Raw genomic sequence first — 15,175 nt, 5'->3', positions numbered from 1 at the left:
GCATAATGGAAATATACAGCAGCATATGCATCTGCATTTTACAATAATTAAATAATTTCAATTTCTTTTTATTCTAAAAATCCAAACTTCCATGAAAAAGTCTAGAACTTTGTTTTACACGTGTGTAACTGAAAATCGAATTCACTATATTGATAAAACGTTTGCGGTATCCAAGAAACTTAGTTCCGTGAGTCCGTTCTCGAATATAGAAGAAACTGATCAGTAATAATTTACACACACAACTGTGCTTTAGATATTTTTATTATTAATCTATAATCTCAGAAGTAAATTTAAACAATATTTTGTAAAAAATTGTAAAGTAATAGATTTAAAACATTTGTATGGCAAACAGTGAATCTAGTAGGATTGCTCGTGAGAGAAACATGGAATCTATCTCTGCAGTATCTAGCTACTCAAATTCAAATGTGAAACAAATCAGATTGGAAGATTATATAAAAGATATCTACATTTCTGAATTTTCTACAGAATGGGAAGGAAATATACTGAACTTGATACCTCGCAGAGATAGACGAATACATTCCTCTTTCATAAACTCGGTGTTAGACGAGGTAAAAAAAATGTACATCGATGATATGAAAGACTTCGTACTGAGGTCCATATTATCCTGCAAAATGTACAAGAGAAGACACGTTGTTTGCGAAGAGTGCGACGTTCCCGTTAGTTCGAAGCGAAGCATCACCGAAGAAAATACGATGTACGATCGGACGATATTTTTAAAACGCCGTAATCAGTTGGCCGAGAGATATTTCCTTTCATATTCGATAATCAGACATGTTATAAATACAGCGCATCGTATTCTGCCTACGGTAATTTGTGACTTCGAACGTTATCGCAAACTTGGAACGCTGACGTTGCATAGTTTTCGAAGCATGATCCTTAAGGACATTAAGAGAGGTACTTTAGTGATAGCTAATCAATTTTACACCGAAACATTTAAAGCCGTGCAAAGATCGAAGCAACTAAAGAGCATCTCCGCGAAACGTCTGCCTCGATTTATGCGGTGCCTCACTAATATATTTGTTCAGCAGATTCTCAATTTGATGATGAGATCGATCGATCATATAATAAGTATCATGAAAGACGGTCGGTTTTGTCCGCAAATTGAATTCCAGCTGGTATGCGAAGGCGATCGACTTGTGACTAAACCGGAGGTAGAAGAGGTATTTTCGACGTATCACGATACTGTCAGTGGCATCGCAACTATCGCGCAAGAATTGATGCCTCTGGAAGAATGGTTGGACATCAAAGCGAAGGAAAGGTACATAAAGATCGTGTCTCCCGACTGGTTCATCGAGAGATCGCATCGCAATCTGCAGGAGATATTGGATGCTCTGTTTCGACCTGTGAACGAGCACGTGGCGGTTATTTCTGCTGAATTCGGCGACGTGTGTACGTCGAGTATCGAGAGCCGGATAGCGTCTTTAACTTCCGAAAGACCGGATTTCGATGCGTATCTCGCGCATATATGCAAGTACAAGGAATATCTGAGTAAAACGAGTCTTATGCTCTCTAATTTGTATTATAGCGTAGGAAAGTTGGAGCAAAGTAGCGCCAAGAATACTCTGAGGCAGATCTGCCACGACGTTATAAACGCTCTCACGATGGAACTCGTCGAGTATCATCGAGATTTCAATCGTTCAATCTGTTCCAGCTTCGAGGATCTAAAGTCTACGGCGTTGGATATTCCGAGGGATGCAAATTCCTTGATACAATTGGCCGAATATATGTCGCGAGCTTCAAAAGTATTAATGAAAGAGCAAGAGCAAAAGATACGACAATCAATTTATATGCTGAGCAAATTGTTGGACATTACCGTATTGATGGACGAGCATGTTGACTTGAACAAGACCACCGTCAACTGGCTGTACGATATCCAGCCGGTATTCGCGCAGAACAATACGTTGTGCGAGGCGATGAAGAGTGAACTGGAAGAAGATCTTCAACGGCGAATAAACGCGTTGAATACGGAAGTTGATGCGATGTTCCCGCAGCTTGTTATCCTCGACGACATGGACGATATAAGCAGGATTGGAGAATACGTGGAGCATTACAAGGATCTGATAAAGAAGTACAAACGAATGGATAACGAAATGCAAGTTATTAATTCGGAGGAGAAACTTTTCAAGTTTCCTGAAACGGAATTTTCGAAAATAGCCGAATTAAGAGAGACGATCGTGCCGTTTTACACGCTGATACAAACTGTTTATCAATGGCAGAGAAACAACTCCGTGTGGCTGAACGGTCCGTTCGAATGCCTGGAGGCGGCCGTCATCGAGAAGAAGACCATGAATTACTTGGACGAGATCACGGAGATGAGCAAGACGATGAAGTCGCGCATCAAGATGGACGTGACGGCAAACAGGTCGTTCAAATTTTCCGGCATCGCCGACGATCCCGACCCGATGCAACAACCCGCGCCGCTAAAACTGTGCTGGCAGGCGCTCAATAACATTAACAAATTTAAGGTTTTTCTACCGCTCGCGATCTGTATGTGCAATCCTGCTCTTTGCGCCCGCCATTGGAAGGAGATGTCGGCGATATGTAATTTCGATCTCACACCGAACGCAGGAACGACTCTGAAAAAGATGATCGATATGAATCTGATGGATAATATCGACAAGTACGAGGCTATAAGCTTGGGCGCCTACAAAGAGCTTTGTCTTCAGCAAGAATTGGCCGAGATGATCGAAGAGTGGAAGCCGATATCCTTCGAGATGTCGACTGATGCGGCATCTGGTGCGGTAACTTTTAAACATATAGATGACATCGAAGCACTTCTTGGAGAACATCTCATTAAAGTTGAGGAGATGAAAGCATCTCATTTCATCAAGCCGATACTGTCGAATTTAATTGATTTCTTTGCTGTTCTCATAAGGATCCAAGAAACCCTTGATCAATGGGCGCGCGTACAATTCCGCAAACTCCGTCTACAGCTGATATTCTCTTATCCGGGAATGGAAACGCGTCTGAACCAAGAAACTTCATGGTATCTCGAAGCAACGAAAATTTTGCTGGATGTTAATAATAGATTTACGGCGAATCCAAGCTTTCGAGAGATCGATAAATCCTCGGATTTACTGCACATCTTGAATGAAGCCAACAAAAAATTGGAGAGAGCGAGCAAAGGCGTGAGGGATTACTTAGATGTTAAAAGATTGTCTTTTACGAGATTGTTCTTCCTCGATGACTCAGAGATTCAAAAAATATTGTTCGAATCAACCGATATAGTAAAACGAAATACATTTGTGAATAAATGTTTTGCCGGCATAAAACGATTAAAATTTAATAAATTTAATTGTATTCAGGGAATTATCGGGCACTACGGGGAGATTTTACATCTGAATGATAATACTTTCGTACCTATCGACACCAAACTCGAAGAGCAATGGTTGATTCAGCTTGAAGAAGAAATAAGAGACTCAGTTCGCGAAAATATTCGCCAGTATCATCTTTCGATAGACGGAGATATGACATTCGTTTCTAGTAATAATTTTCCAAGCATGGCGATCGTTTGCGGTTTGCAACTTTATTGGACCTCTTCGGTGGAGAAGTGTCTCACACCATTAAATATTGCAATGTTAAACTCTCTATGCGCGACATATGCCGATTGGATAATTTCGCTAACTAACGAATTGAGAAATAATTTGACGCGACGGCGTAGAAATCTGTTGATGTCATTGATCATTGTCACATTGTCTCATAAAGAAGTTATAAGGTTGCTTTTGGACAGAAATATCACTCAACAAACAGATTTTGAGTGGATTGCACAGTTGAAATACTATTGCAACAATAAGATTGTCGAGATATCGGTATTCAATACAACGATTGAATACGGATATGAATATAATTATTGTCGACCGAATATCGTTAACACACCCTTAACCGATCGATGCTTTCGTACTATATTACAGGCTTATCGTTATCATATGTATAGTGGCATCGTAGGTCCCACGAGTAGCGGTAAAACAGAGACAATCAGAAGCTTAACGAGAGCTCTCGCAAAACTATTTTACATCGTCAATTGCAACAATAGCATCTCCTACGATTGCACGGCACGGATATTCAAGGGAGTGGTTTCCTGCGGAGCGTGGGTTTGCTTTGAAAATTTCGACCGATTAAAACTAGAATTATTATCAGCCATCGCTCAGAATCTTATGCAAATCAAACAGGCGATATCATCTAACTTGAGAACGATAAGTTTCGAGAGCTACGATTTGAACTTGAACGTCTCCGGACACGTATGCATTAATGTCGACTCGGCACAATCTGGGTATAACAATTTGCCGGATAATTTGAAAGTGCTCTTTCGTTCTGTGTCGATGACGGCACCGGATATCGGCAGAATCGCCGAGATCGAACTCTTTGCCGGGGGATTTCTTCACGCAAAGAAGTTAGCGGCAAAGCTAGTCGTCAGCTACAAATTGTTATCCGAACATCTAGGAGAGAAGCATCAATACAACTTCAGCATGTCGTCGTTCAAGACAGTCGTCGCAACCGCGATCGATATGAAGCAAAATGTTCCGGACGAAAACGAGCACACCCTGCTCCTACGTTCGATGATAGACATAAATATCCCGCAGTTATGTACACCCGATATACCTGTCTTCCAGAGTATCGTGCGCAATGTTTTTCCCGAATCCGATGTCCTGCCTCCGTTCGATTGTTCGGCGATTTTAAAAGCGTTCGAAAGCGTGTGCACCAAGAGATTTCTCATGTCGCACTCTATCTTCAAGTTAAAGGCCATACAGATTATCGAATTAATGTACGTTCGTCGCGGTCTCATACTCATTAGCGATCCTCTGGGTGGCAAGACGGAAATTTTACACGCACTTGCTGAAACGTTATCGTTGTTACAGGATCAAGGAAACAAGATTGGCGCTGCTGTGAAACTTGAAACGATCATGCCGGAAGTAGTGGACAACGACGTGCTCTTCGGGTATCTTTGCGATAAGTCTGGCGTTTGGAAAGACGGTCTGTGTACCAGCATATTTCGTCGTTTCACAGAAGACACATCGACGGATCGCAAATGGTTGATGTTCGACGGAACTTTAAGCGGTACGTGGTTAGAAAATTTGAATACGATTCTCGACGAGAGCAAAATGTTGTATCTGACGTCTGGAGAACGTCTCCCCGTGACGGAATCGATGTCCATCATCTTTGAAACGACGAGCACAATCGAAATCTCACCCAGCCTAGTATCGCGATGCGGAATGATATATATCGACTCGCATTCTATTGGTTGGAGGCCACATGTGCTATCTCATATCGCGAAACACAACATTTACGACGGATACGACAAAATATTGCGCGCTCTGTTCGATTGGACAATAAACCCATGTCTCGATTTTTTGAGAAAGAATGGCGATACATCTATAAATCGGGAGTTACACCTTGTTACGTCAGTTTTGAATTTATTCGAGATATTACTAAAAGACGCTTGCGAAGATGCCGCTGAGGATACTGGAAGAAGCAATCACTTTGTCGTATGGGCACAGGCTGCTTTAATGCAAGCTATTGCTTGGGGATTGGGCGGAAACTTGATCGAGGATTCGCAAACACGATTCAACGCTTTTTGCATAACACTCTGGAGTGGCGCAGATACGAGACATCCGAAACCTGACACGATTAAACACTTGGATGTAACGCTGCCCAACGAGGGTCTAATTCAAGACAACTTTTACATCTTCAAAGGTGTCGGAAACTGGAAGTACTGGGGAGACTTGCTAAAAAACGAGAAAATCCCCGAGATATGCAATTTCAATCAAATTTACGTTCCAAACGTCAACAGTATTAAGTACAACTACATGTTCTTGAAACACGTTAAGTATCAGAAACCTTTCCTCCTGTATGGCGACGTTGGTGTTGGAAAAAGTAGTATCATGTACAATTTCTTGGACAACAAGATGCCAGATAATTGTTTCTCCAATTTTTTCTGCTTTACTTCCATGCGTACGGTAACTAGAACGCAGAGATTATTGCTCTCAAAGTTAAATAAGATACGACGCACCGTCTACAGTCCGGGAAAGAATCAATTTTGCGTGAACTTTGTGGACGATGTGAATAGAGCCGTTACGCAAAGACCAGAGGCACGATCCGTATTTGAGTTGTTACGTCAACTTCTTAGTCACGGTTACTGTTACGATACAAATGAATTAAGTAAAATGTTTATACAAAATGTTATGTTTACACTCGCGATTACATCAGGAAAGACCGATGAAGACATATCTCTGAGATTCTTGAGGCACTTTAATATGTACACGATTCCTACCCCTACAACGGATAACATATTTAGAATATATTTTAACCTGTTATTTGCTAACTTGAAGAAGAATTTGTTCGCAGCAGACGTCACGGGAAGTGTAACTAGTATAGTAAACGCAACGATTGACATTTACAAGTCCGTGATGAAAACATTGCGACCTGTGCCCAACAAACTGCATTACTGCTTTGATATGCGAGATATATCCAGAGTGATTAATGGATGCAGCCTGATCCAGAAGGAATCAGTGGAGACGAAGATAACGTTTATACGGCTGTGGGTGCACGAAATCTTACGAGTGTTCAGCGATCGAATGGACGAGAGCGACAAAGAGTGGCTATTTCTAAGAATCCGCGACGCAGTGAAAAACAACTTTAAAGACTCGTATGAGACCGCTTTCGATTATTTACCGAAATACGAAAACAATCAAATTACCAAAGACAGCTTCGACGATCTCATATTTGGAAATTTTATGGATACGGAGAAGAGGAGCAAATGCAAACGGTACGAGGAGATCGGTTCGATGGAAGCTTTGAAAAACAGAGTCATCGCTTACTTGGATGAATACAATGCAAGCTTCAAAAGAAAAATGAATGTCGTCGTTTGTCGTTACATGTTGCAGTCTTTAATCAAGATTTCCAGAGTTCTGAGCACTCCAGGCGGAAACATATTAGCGATATCTACCGTGGGTTCCGGCAGAAAGTCCACGACTGCACTCACAGCCTTCATGCAGCAGCAAAGCTTGTTCGAAACCACCACTGAATCCTATTACGATCCGAACGCATGGAGGGACAACTTGAGAAAAGTCCTGCGAGAGTGTGGAGCATTGCGGAAGGATGTAACATATTTTATGAACGAGAGGCAAATGAAAGACGCGTTCTTAAACGACATCAGCTGTTTGCTGAGCACCGGAGAGTTGCCTGACTTGTTTTCCGCCGAGGATAGACAGCGTATAATCGAGACGACGCGACTCCACGCTCAAGGTGGCGATCGAAATGCGGAGATCAGCGCGCGTTCGGTGATGAGATATTTTGTGGAACAATGCAAGAATCGATTACATTTTGTACTTTGCTTTAGTCCCACTAACACCGCTTTTAGAACGTATTTGTGTTCGTATCCTAACTTAGCAAAACACTGCACGGTGAATTGTTATCAAATTTGGCCCGATCAAGCGCTCTTGGAGATCGCCGTGAAGCATATGAGGTATGTTAACATGCAGGAAGACATTAAAACTTGTGCGGCGAAAGCTTGCGTGCAATTTCACGAAAATGCGAGAGAGATGAGTCTAAGATATCACGAGATGTTTGGTAGAATCATTCACGTGACATCGTCAGCTTTTCTACATATGCTCAAGCTATACATACGGCTGATGTCGAAGAAGCAAGAAGAAATTGTAGCGACGCGAAATAAATACGTAGCAGGATTAGAAAAATTGGAATTGGCGGCTGAGCAGGTCGAACAAATGAAGGCCACTCTGACGATTTTGAAACCGCAATTGGAACTGTCTGCTCAACAGACGGTGATTACTATGAAAGAAGTGGAGAACGAGAATGTCACCGTGGAGCGAGCTACGATCCTCGTGAAGCAAGAGGAGGAAATAGCGAATAAAAAGGCGGAGATTGCTGGCGCCCTGAAGGCCGAATGCGAGGCTGAGCTCGCCGTCGCTATACCAATCTTGGAAGACGCAGTCATGGCATTGAACACACTAAAGCCGACGGACATCACGCTGGTGAAGGCGATGAAGAATCCACCAGATACCATCAAACTGGTAATGGCCGCTGTATGTGTGATGCTGGGCGTTCCGCCGGATCGCACCATCGATCCGGTTACCGGTAAAAAGTTCACGGATTACTGGGGCCCGAGCAAGCGTATTCTGGGCGACATGAACTTTCTGCAGAACCTGAAGGATTACGACAAGGATAATATATCGCCCGCGGTGATGCAGGTCATCAAGAAGACGTACATGACGGACAGCAGCTTCACGCCTCACATAGTCGCAAAAGCGTCCAGCGCCGCCGAAGGCCTCTGCAAATGGGTCCGTGCCATGGTGTCATATGACGAGGTGGCAAAAGTGGTCGCACCAAAGAAGAAGAAACTGGTAGAAGCACAAACGGAATGCGACGAGGCCGAAGCGTTCCTGAACGAGAAACGAAAAACACTGGCCGCTCTGAACGCGAAACTGGCGGCGCTTAATAATAGTTTGCGGCAAACGTTGCAGAAGAAATTGAACTTGGAAATGGAAGTGGCGACTTGCACCACCAAGTTGGTGAAGGCGGAGAAGCTGATCGCCAGTCTGGGTGGCGAGAAGAGTCGTTGGATGGAGTGCGCTCATGATCTACAGATGAATTATGACAGCCTCGTGGGCAACATGTTACTCTCGTGTGGAATAATAGCTTATATGGCGTCTTATAATACTTCATTTCGCGATGAGATATTGACAAAATGGAAAGAATTTATGGAGACTTCTGAGATACCCTACACTAAGACATACGATTTTGTAAGCGTCCTCGGTGTGGAAATCGAGATTAATCATTGGCAACTCTGCGGTCTATCCAAAAATCGCTTCGCGATAGAGAACGCCATCATCTTGAACAATTCAGAGCAATGGTGCCTTTTTATTGATTCGCAGAACCAGATAAACCAGTGGATCAAAAGAATCGAAAAGAAAAATGATTTAGATGTCGTTAAATTGACAGATTCCGATTACATGTCAGTCATCGAACGAAATATCGAAACCGGTGTGCCGGTTCTGTTAGAGAATATCGGGGAGACACTCGAAATCGCGCTAGAACCGATACTGTTGAAAAATACTTACAAGAATGAAACAACTTACTATATCGATATTGGTGCAAAATCTGTGAGGTATTCGCTAAATTTTCGATTTTACATCACCACAAGACTGTCAAATCCAAATTATACAGCCGATGTTTTTAGCAAACTCACCATAATCGATTTCTCGATGCCGGACGGGACTCTTCGAGATAAGCTTCTAGATATCGTCGTCGCGAAGGAGAGACCGGAGCTTCAAGAGAAATTTGAAGCGCTCCGTATTCAGGATGCCGTTAACAAGAAAGTTCTTCAGCAACAGGAGAACAACATTTTGAGCACTCTATCGTCGACCACCACGAATATCCTAGAGGACGAAAGCGCGATACAGACCTTGGATTCCTCCAAGACACTCACTGTGAATATCATGAAGAGGCAGGAGGCAGCCAAATCGATGACAGAGAATATCAACAAGTTCCGAGATGCGTATCTACAATTTGCCGATCATTGCGCGGGCTTATTCTGCACATTGACCACCCTGTCTAACTTAAATCACATGTATCGTTTTTCGTTCTTGTGGTTCATTCAGCTGTATGTTACCTCGATCGAAACATCGAATAGAAGCATTGTTTTCGAAAAACGACTGCAGTTTCTCAAATCTTCATTTACGAGGAATCTCCATTCGAGCGTCTGCAGATCGTTATTTGAAAAACATAAACTCCTGTATTCATTTCTGTTGTGCGTGAAAATTTTGATGGATGCTCGACAGACTACACAAGAGGAAGTTGAATTCTTTGTCTCTTCAGGCGCGAAGAATTGCGATACAGTTCCTATGGAATCGGCGCCTGAATGGTTATCAGCGGATAAATGGAGACAAATTTGCAAATTAAACGACAAAGTACCCGAATTAGGCGAATTCGCAAATGACTTTCGTTCTAACGGCGCAGCTTGGCAGAAATATTGCAGCGCGATGCCATTTCGAAGCGATCTGATGCCGAGACCGTGGGCCGACAGGATGACACAGTTTCAAAGGTTGATACTCGTCAAAATCATCAGATGCGACAAGATCATCGTGGAAATAATGCGATTGATAGAGCACAGCATGCTAGAGGATGTATTTAATTCGTATCCTCATCTACAGATTTCGGAATCGTTCGCAGAATCAAGCTGCCTCACGCCTATTATATTCATCCTGCCGAGCTATACTTCATCCCTATCGCTCGTTTCCACGTACGCGAGCACCAGAGGATATACCTCGAAATTCGCTTCCTTGTCGATGGGCGATGGCCCGTGGCAAAGCACCGTTGACGTTCTTGTAGAAGAGGCGCGAAAGGAAGGCGGATGGATATTCTTGCAAAATTGCCACCACGCTGCTTCGTGGATACCGCGACTCGAGCGAATCTGCGAGGACCTGAATCGATCCGGTACGTCCTTGGATTTTCGACTGTGGCTCTCTAGCTGTTCCATCCCGGACTTTCCGATCAGCGTCCTACAGAACAGCTTGAAGATCGCGTACGATTATCCGCTTCGACTGAAACAGAGCTTGTTGAGAGCGTATCGGTCGGAGCCCGTAAAAAATAAGGAATTCTTCGAAGGGTGTCCCGGAAGAGATAAAGAGTTCTCCAAAGTCCTGTACGGGCTTTGCTTCTTTCATGGAATCGTCCGAGAGAGAAGATATTTCGGGCCGCAAGGATGGAACGTCCCGTATAATTTTGATCACGCGGACTTTGAAATATCTGTTAGACAGCTGCAGGACTTGATCAACGAGGCCGAGAATAATATACCATTCGACACGCTACTCTATCTTATCGGAGAATGTAATTATGGCGGGAAGATCATGGATAGTCTCGATCAAAGGTGTCTAGGATATCTGTTGGATTCCTTCTGCAATACTCGCGTTATCAACTATAGCGAATACTCATTCTTTAATTGTACAGAATATTCGGTACCTCAAAGATGCGAGTATCGCGATATCATTAAACACATCAACGATATGCAACTGGACGCATCACCGGAAGCTTTCGCCTCCGACGAAAATGCTCTTATTGTAAAAGACACTGCTATTGCCAGAGAATTCTTAGAATCCATATCTTATCTAGATCAAATCGGATCAGCAAACGACGAGATTGTAGCACAGGATCAAGTATTACGAGCAATTGACGAGATCAACAGCAAATTGCCTGCTTTATTTAATGTCAACGAGATACGCGATAGGTATCCTCTTATCTCACGTGGACCGTTAAACGCGATTCTCATCCACGAAGCCGAATTAATCAACAATGTTTTAGCTGTGATCGCGGACTTCCTGAATAATTTAAAACTGGCGTTAAACGGCGAAATTATCTTAACCGATTCCTTGGAGGATTTTTCCGCGGAAATATACAATAACAAAGTTCCATACGTTTGGAGGCTGATCGATGTCGGTATCGTAACTAAATACTTGCCAAATTATATCGAGCTGCTTTTAAAACGTGTAAGCTTCGTGCAAAATTGGCGCGACACCCATCTGCCTCGTATTATCTACTTCGATGCTTTATCCTGCTGTAAAAGATTTTTATCCGCGATTCTCCTCACGTTCTCACAACGTCGCGATGTACCCATCGAACAGATTACATTGGATCTTCGAGTAACGAATGATGATTCTACAGACGACGACGCAGATACATATTACATTCATGGTTTACGTCTATCTGGCGCTCGATGGGATACGCAGAGGCGAATATTAATCGAAAGCTTGACAAATATATTCTGGTACGACATGCCACCGATACGTCTTACGTTTAGCGTGGAGGAAAGAGTTGTCGATAATATTTACGAGTGTCCTGTATATATCTCACCGATACGCTGCAACCAAATAGATATGAACAAAATAAGGGATTATATTACAAGTGTATCTTTGGAAACTGACAAGTCACACGTATATTGGGTGAAACGTGGCACAGCATTATTCTGCCAAGTTGATGAATAATTTTTAAGGATATACGTATTTTTATATAAATAAAAATAGTACAAAATAAAAATCGGTATAAATATTAGTATAAAAATCTAATAATTTAAAAAAAAATAATAATAAATGGCAATGTGAGCACAACGCAGTTGTTCATATTGCCATTTATTATTATTTTTTTGGATTGTTATCGATAGAGCCTTATACTTCAAACTTAAACTTATAATTTAAAATATATTTAGATAGAAATGTAATAAAAAAAGAAAAAATATTTAATGCATCATTTTGACCACATTTTTATGTCTTTATTCGCTTTGTCATTCGAGTTGTGCGTTAAATAAAATAATAATACAATGTTTTCTATATTTTCGGAAAATTTGTAAGGATCTTAGTACAAAAAGGGCAAGTAAAAAAGATAAATAAACATACCCCAGACAGCACAAAACGTCCTCAGGATCATCCTGAATATGTCCAGGATGGTTCAGGATATGTTCAATTTTTCTGATGCAATCCCAACATAGGGAATTCAGATATTGGATTGTTTTGAAAATATTACACGACTTAAACCCGGAAGCCAAACCTAAAATATTTATGTACAGCACGAAAACCTCAAATATTAAAGAACGTGAACTATTTTTAGTATTAGATTTTTAGTATTGGCAGTAAATAACAGAACGCAATCTTAATTTATATTTAAATTTTAGAATTTGTTCTTTTTAACGTGTGAAAAATATCCCTAACATATCCTATAGAAATCCTTAAGGTGTTCCACAGGATCTCCCTGGATTCTCTAGAGGCTAGTGTACGGCTATCATTTATTCTTCCTCAGGACATCCAGAGGAGATCCGAGGATTAAAATAGGATATCCTCAGGATATCCTACATGTATGTCCTGGATGCCCTTTGGACGTCCTAAGGACATCCTTGTGCTGTCTGGGACGTTTCCAAAACACGAAAAGTATGTTTTCGAACGGTGGTTTGAATTGAACCTTCTCGATCGTCCACATCCGGTCCGGTTCGATTCCGCGCGAACGAAGGGAATGACAGACGGATCGAGGTAAGAACGTAGAAAGGTGTGCGTTCGGTTTCAGTGAATTAAGAGTGGATTTGTCGCGAAGAATTCGCAGAGATCGTGGATAAAAGAGCGGTGGATACACCCGGAATTGAATCTCGCAAATAATGGCGAGCCACGACGAGTTGGTCTCGCAATTCGCGGACGTAACTGGCGTCGAAACTGAGAGAGCGCTATTTTACCTCGAGTCATCCGCCTGGCAGCTCGAGGTGAGACAGCACATTTTTACAAAACTTCGTAAAATAAAGTGAGATTTTTCCTAATTTTCTTCTTGTCGCGGAACTCGAGCGTTTCTCGTCGCCCGATGATCTCTGTGCAGCTTTTTATTAACCTATTATCACGCCATTAATACTCTTCTTTCTCCAGGTGATCCATATTTTACGTTTCATTTTGACATTTTTCTTTTATCATACAATGCATTTGTTTTCATATCTTTGTAACTCGTAGATTCGTGATAATCTTTGTGGATGAAATTATAAGATTACAATTGTGTTGAAGCTAGACCTCCATTGTAAGATTTCAATTTTTTTCAACAATTCTGTCACATGCGTTGGCACATAGTATTTTTGCAGGTTGCCCTTGCTAGTTTCTACGAGAATGATGAATTACCTGGATTAGTGACTGATAATATTGATGATACTCAACAAGAGAGAGAATTACAAAATAGAACAGATACAATGTCAAACAAGAATGTAAAATCTGATTCAACGGAGTCAAAGGGCGCTAAACCAAAATCTAGATTTGGAACATTAAACGATCTTCAGAACAAAGATAGTAGTTCCGAGGATGAGGAGGGACAAGCATTTTATGCTGGAGGTTCTGAGCACAGTGGACAGCAAGTTTTAGGACCAGGAAAGAAGAAGAAAGATCTTATTAGCGACATGTTCAAATCCTGTCAGGAACAATCGATTGCTGAGGGTCCCCCAAAAATGGGAGGTCAACAAAGGCCAAATACATTCAGCGGCACAGGATATAAATTAGGTCAAACTAGTTCCGATAGCGAAGGTATCTTTAATTTTTATTGTTTGAAAGAAATTGACGTTAAATAGATAAAACAATGTTTATTAAATATATATATATATGTAATAACAGTAGTAATAGGAGCAAACGCAGATCAACAATCTTCAAACGGTCTTATTACATTGAAATTATGGAAGGATGGATTTACAATAAACGATAGCGAGATTCGATCATATGATGAACCTGATAACAGAGAATTTCTAGCTGCTATTAAACGAGGTGAAATCCCGGCGGAGATTCGCCAACAGGTACAAGGAGCAGAAGTGCGACTCGATATGGAAGATCATCGTCATGAGATGTATATTCCATCAAAATCTAAGGTGAAAGCTTTCTCTGGAAAGGGACACATGCTAGGAAGGTAAATTCATCTTATGCTTTATACATATATTATTACTGATCTCTCTATTTTACAGTTGTTTTCAGATTTCTATATTTCTTAAGGAGATTTCACTTTTGTAATATTACAAATATATTTCAGTCCATCGCCAGCTACTGTAGGTATGACAGTTCCAACAGATCCTGCTGATCAAGCTGCCAATGAAGCGCAAGCGAGAAAAGAATTGAATATAGATACCTCAAAGCCAACGACAACGTTACAAATTCGTCTCGCGGACGGCAGTACTGTGAAGGCTCAGTTTAATTTGTCGCATACAGTCGCCGATCTTAGACGATATATAATAACGTATCCTTTGATTTTTCTGAAATCTTTCTAAATTCTATCTGAATAATTTCTAAAATAATTGAGAGATTCGATTAACAAATTTTTCTTAACATATAATATCAGGATGAGACCTCAGTATGCTCTAAGGGATTTCGGCTTGTTAACAGTTTATCCAACGAAAGAACTTGCAGAGGATAAAACAATTGAAGAGGCTGGTTTGCAAAACTCGGCTATAATGCAACGACTGAAGTAAACCTTTTTTAAATTTCTAGATTGAAAGATGTATAACACAATTAGATATATACCAAATATATGTTAAATTGCTTAAAAATAAATTTCTATGAATTTTTATTAGAAATATAATACCTTTTTTTCGCTATATATTTTTTTCTTTTATTGTATACTTTACCTATTTCCTATATGATGGTTT

General features: G+C 41.2%; 2 protein-coding genes across 3 annotated transcripts; both read left to right on the top strand.

The window, feature by feature from the left end:
* The first annotated feature begins 383 nt into the window (after positions 1-383).
* On the top strand, positions 384-12,065 carry LOC115243691 (dynein heavy chain 7, axonemal-like). The gene has a single exon (XM_029820863.1). It carries the CDS (start codon positions 384-386, stop codon positions 12,012-12,014), a length of 11,631 nt encoding a protein of 3,876 aa, XP_029676723.1. The 3' UTR covers positions 12,015-12,065.
* Positions 12,066-13,001: 936 nt separating this feature from the next.
* On the top strand, positions 13,002-15,121 carry LOC115243375 (NSFL1 cofactor p47). Of its 2 annotated transcripts, none has more exons than XM_029820313.1 (5): positions 13,002-13,273; positions 13,637-14,069; positions 14,157-14,442; positions 14,563-14,766; positions 14,869-15,121. In XM_029820313.1, exons 1-5 carry the CDS (start codon positions 13,172-13,174, stop codon positions 14,996-14,998), a joined length of 1,155 nt encoding a protein of 384 aa, XP_029676173.1. In that variant the 5' UTR covers positions 13,002-13,171; the 3' UTR covers positions 14,999-15,121. The 2 variants fall into 2 exon arrangements, with proteins under 2 accessions (XP_029676173.1, XP_029676174.1); XM_029820314.1 differs by having other exon boundaries at positions 13,034-13,273; positions 13,626-14,069.
* Positions 15,122-15,175: the final 54 nt, after the last annotated feature.

The sequence above is a fragment of the Formica exsecta genome, unplaced genomic scaffold (genome assembly GCF_003651465.1).
Source record: "Formica exsecta isolate Colony F162 unplaced genomic scaffold, ASM365146v1 scaffold72, whole genome shotgun sequence".
Classification (NCBI taxonomy): Eukaryota; Metazoa; Arthropoda; class Insecta; order Hymenoptera; family Formicidae; genus Formica; species Formica exsecta.
This window is presented reverse-complemented; position numbering and strand designations above follow the sequence as displayed.

Coding starts and splice junctions, on each gene's coding strand:
- LOC115243375 (XM_029820313.1), top strand. CDS start 13,172: ATGGCGAGCCACGACGAGTTGGTCTCGCAATTCGCGGACGTAACTGGC. Junction 14,070..14,156: donor AACTAGTTCCGATAGCGAAG/GTATCTTTAATT, acceptor ATGTAATAACAG/TAGTAATAGGAGCAAACGCA. Junction 14,767..14,868: donor CTTAGACGATATATAATAAC/GTATCCTTTGAT, acceptor ATATAATATCAG/GATGAGACCTCAGTATGCTC.
- LOC115243691 (XM_029820863.1), top strand. CDS start 384: ATGGAATCTATCTCTGCAGTATCTAGCTACTCAAATTCAAATGTGAAA.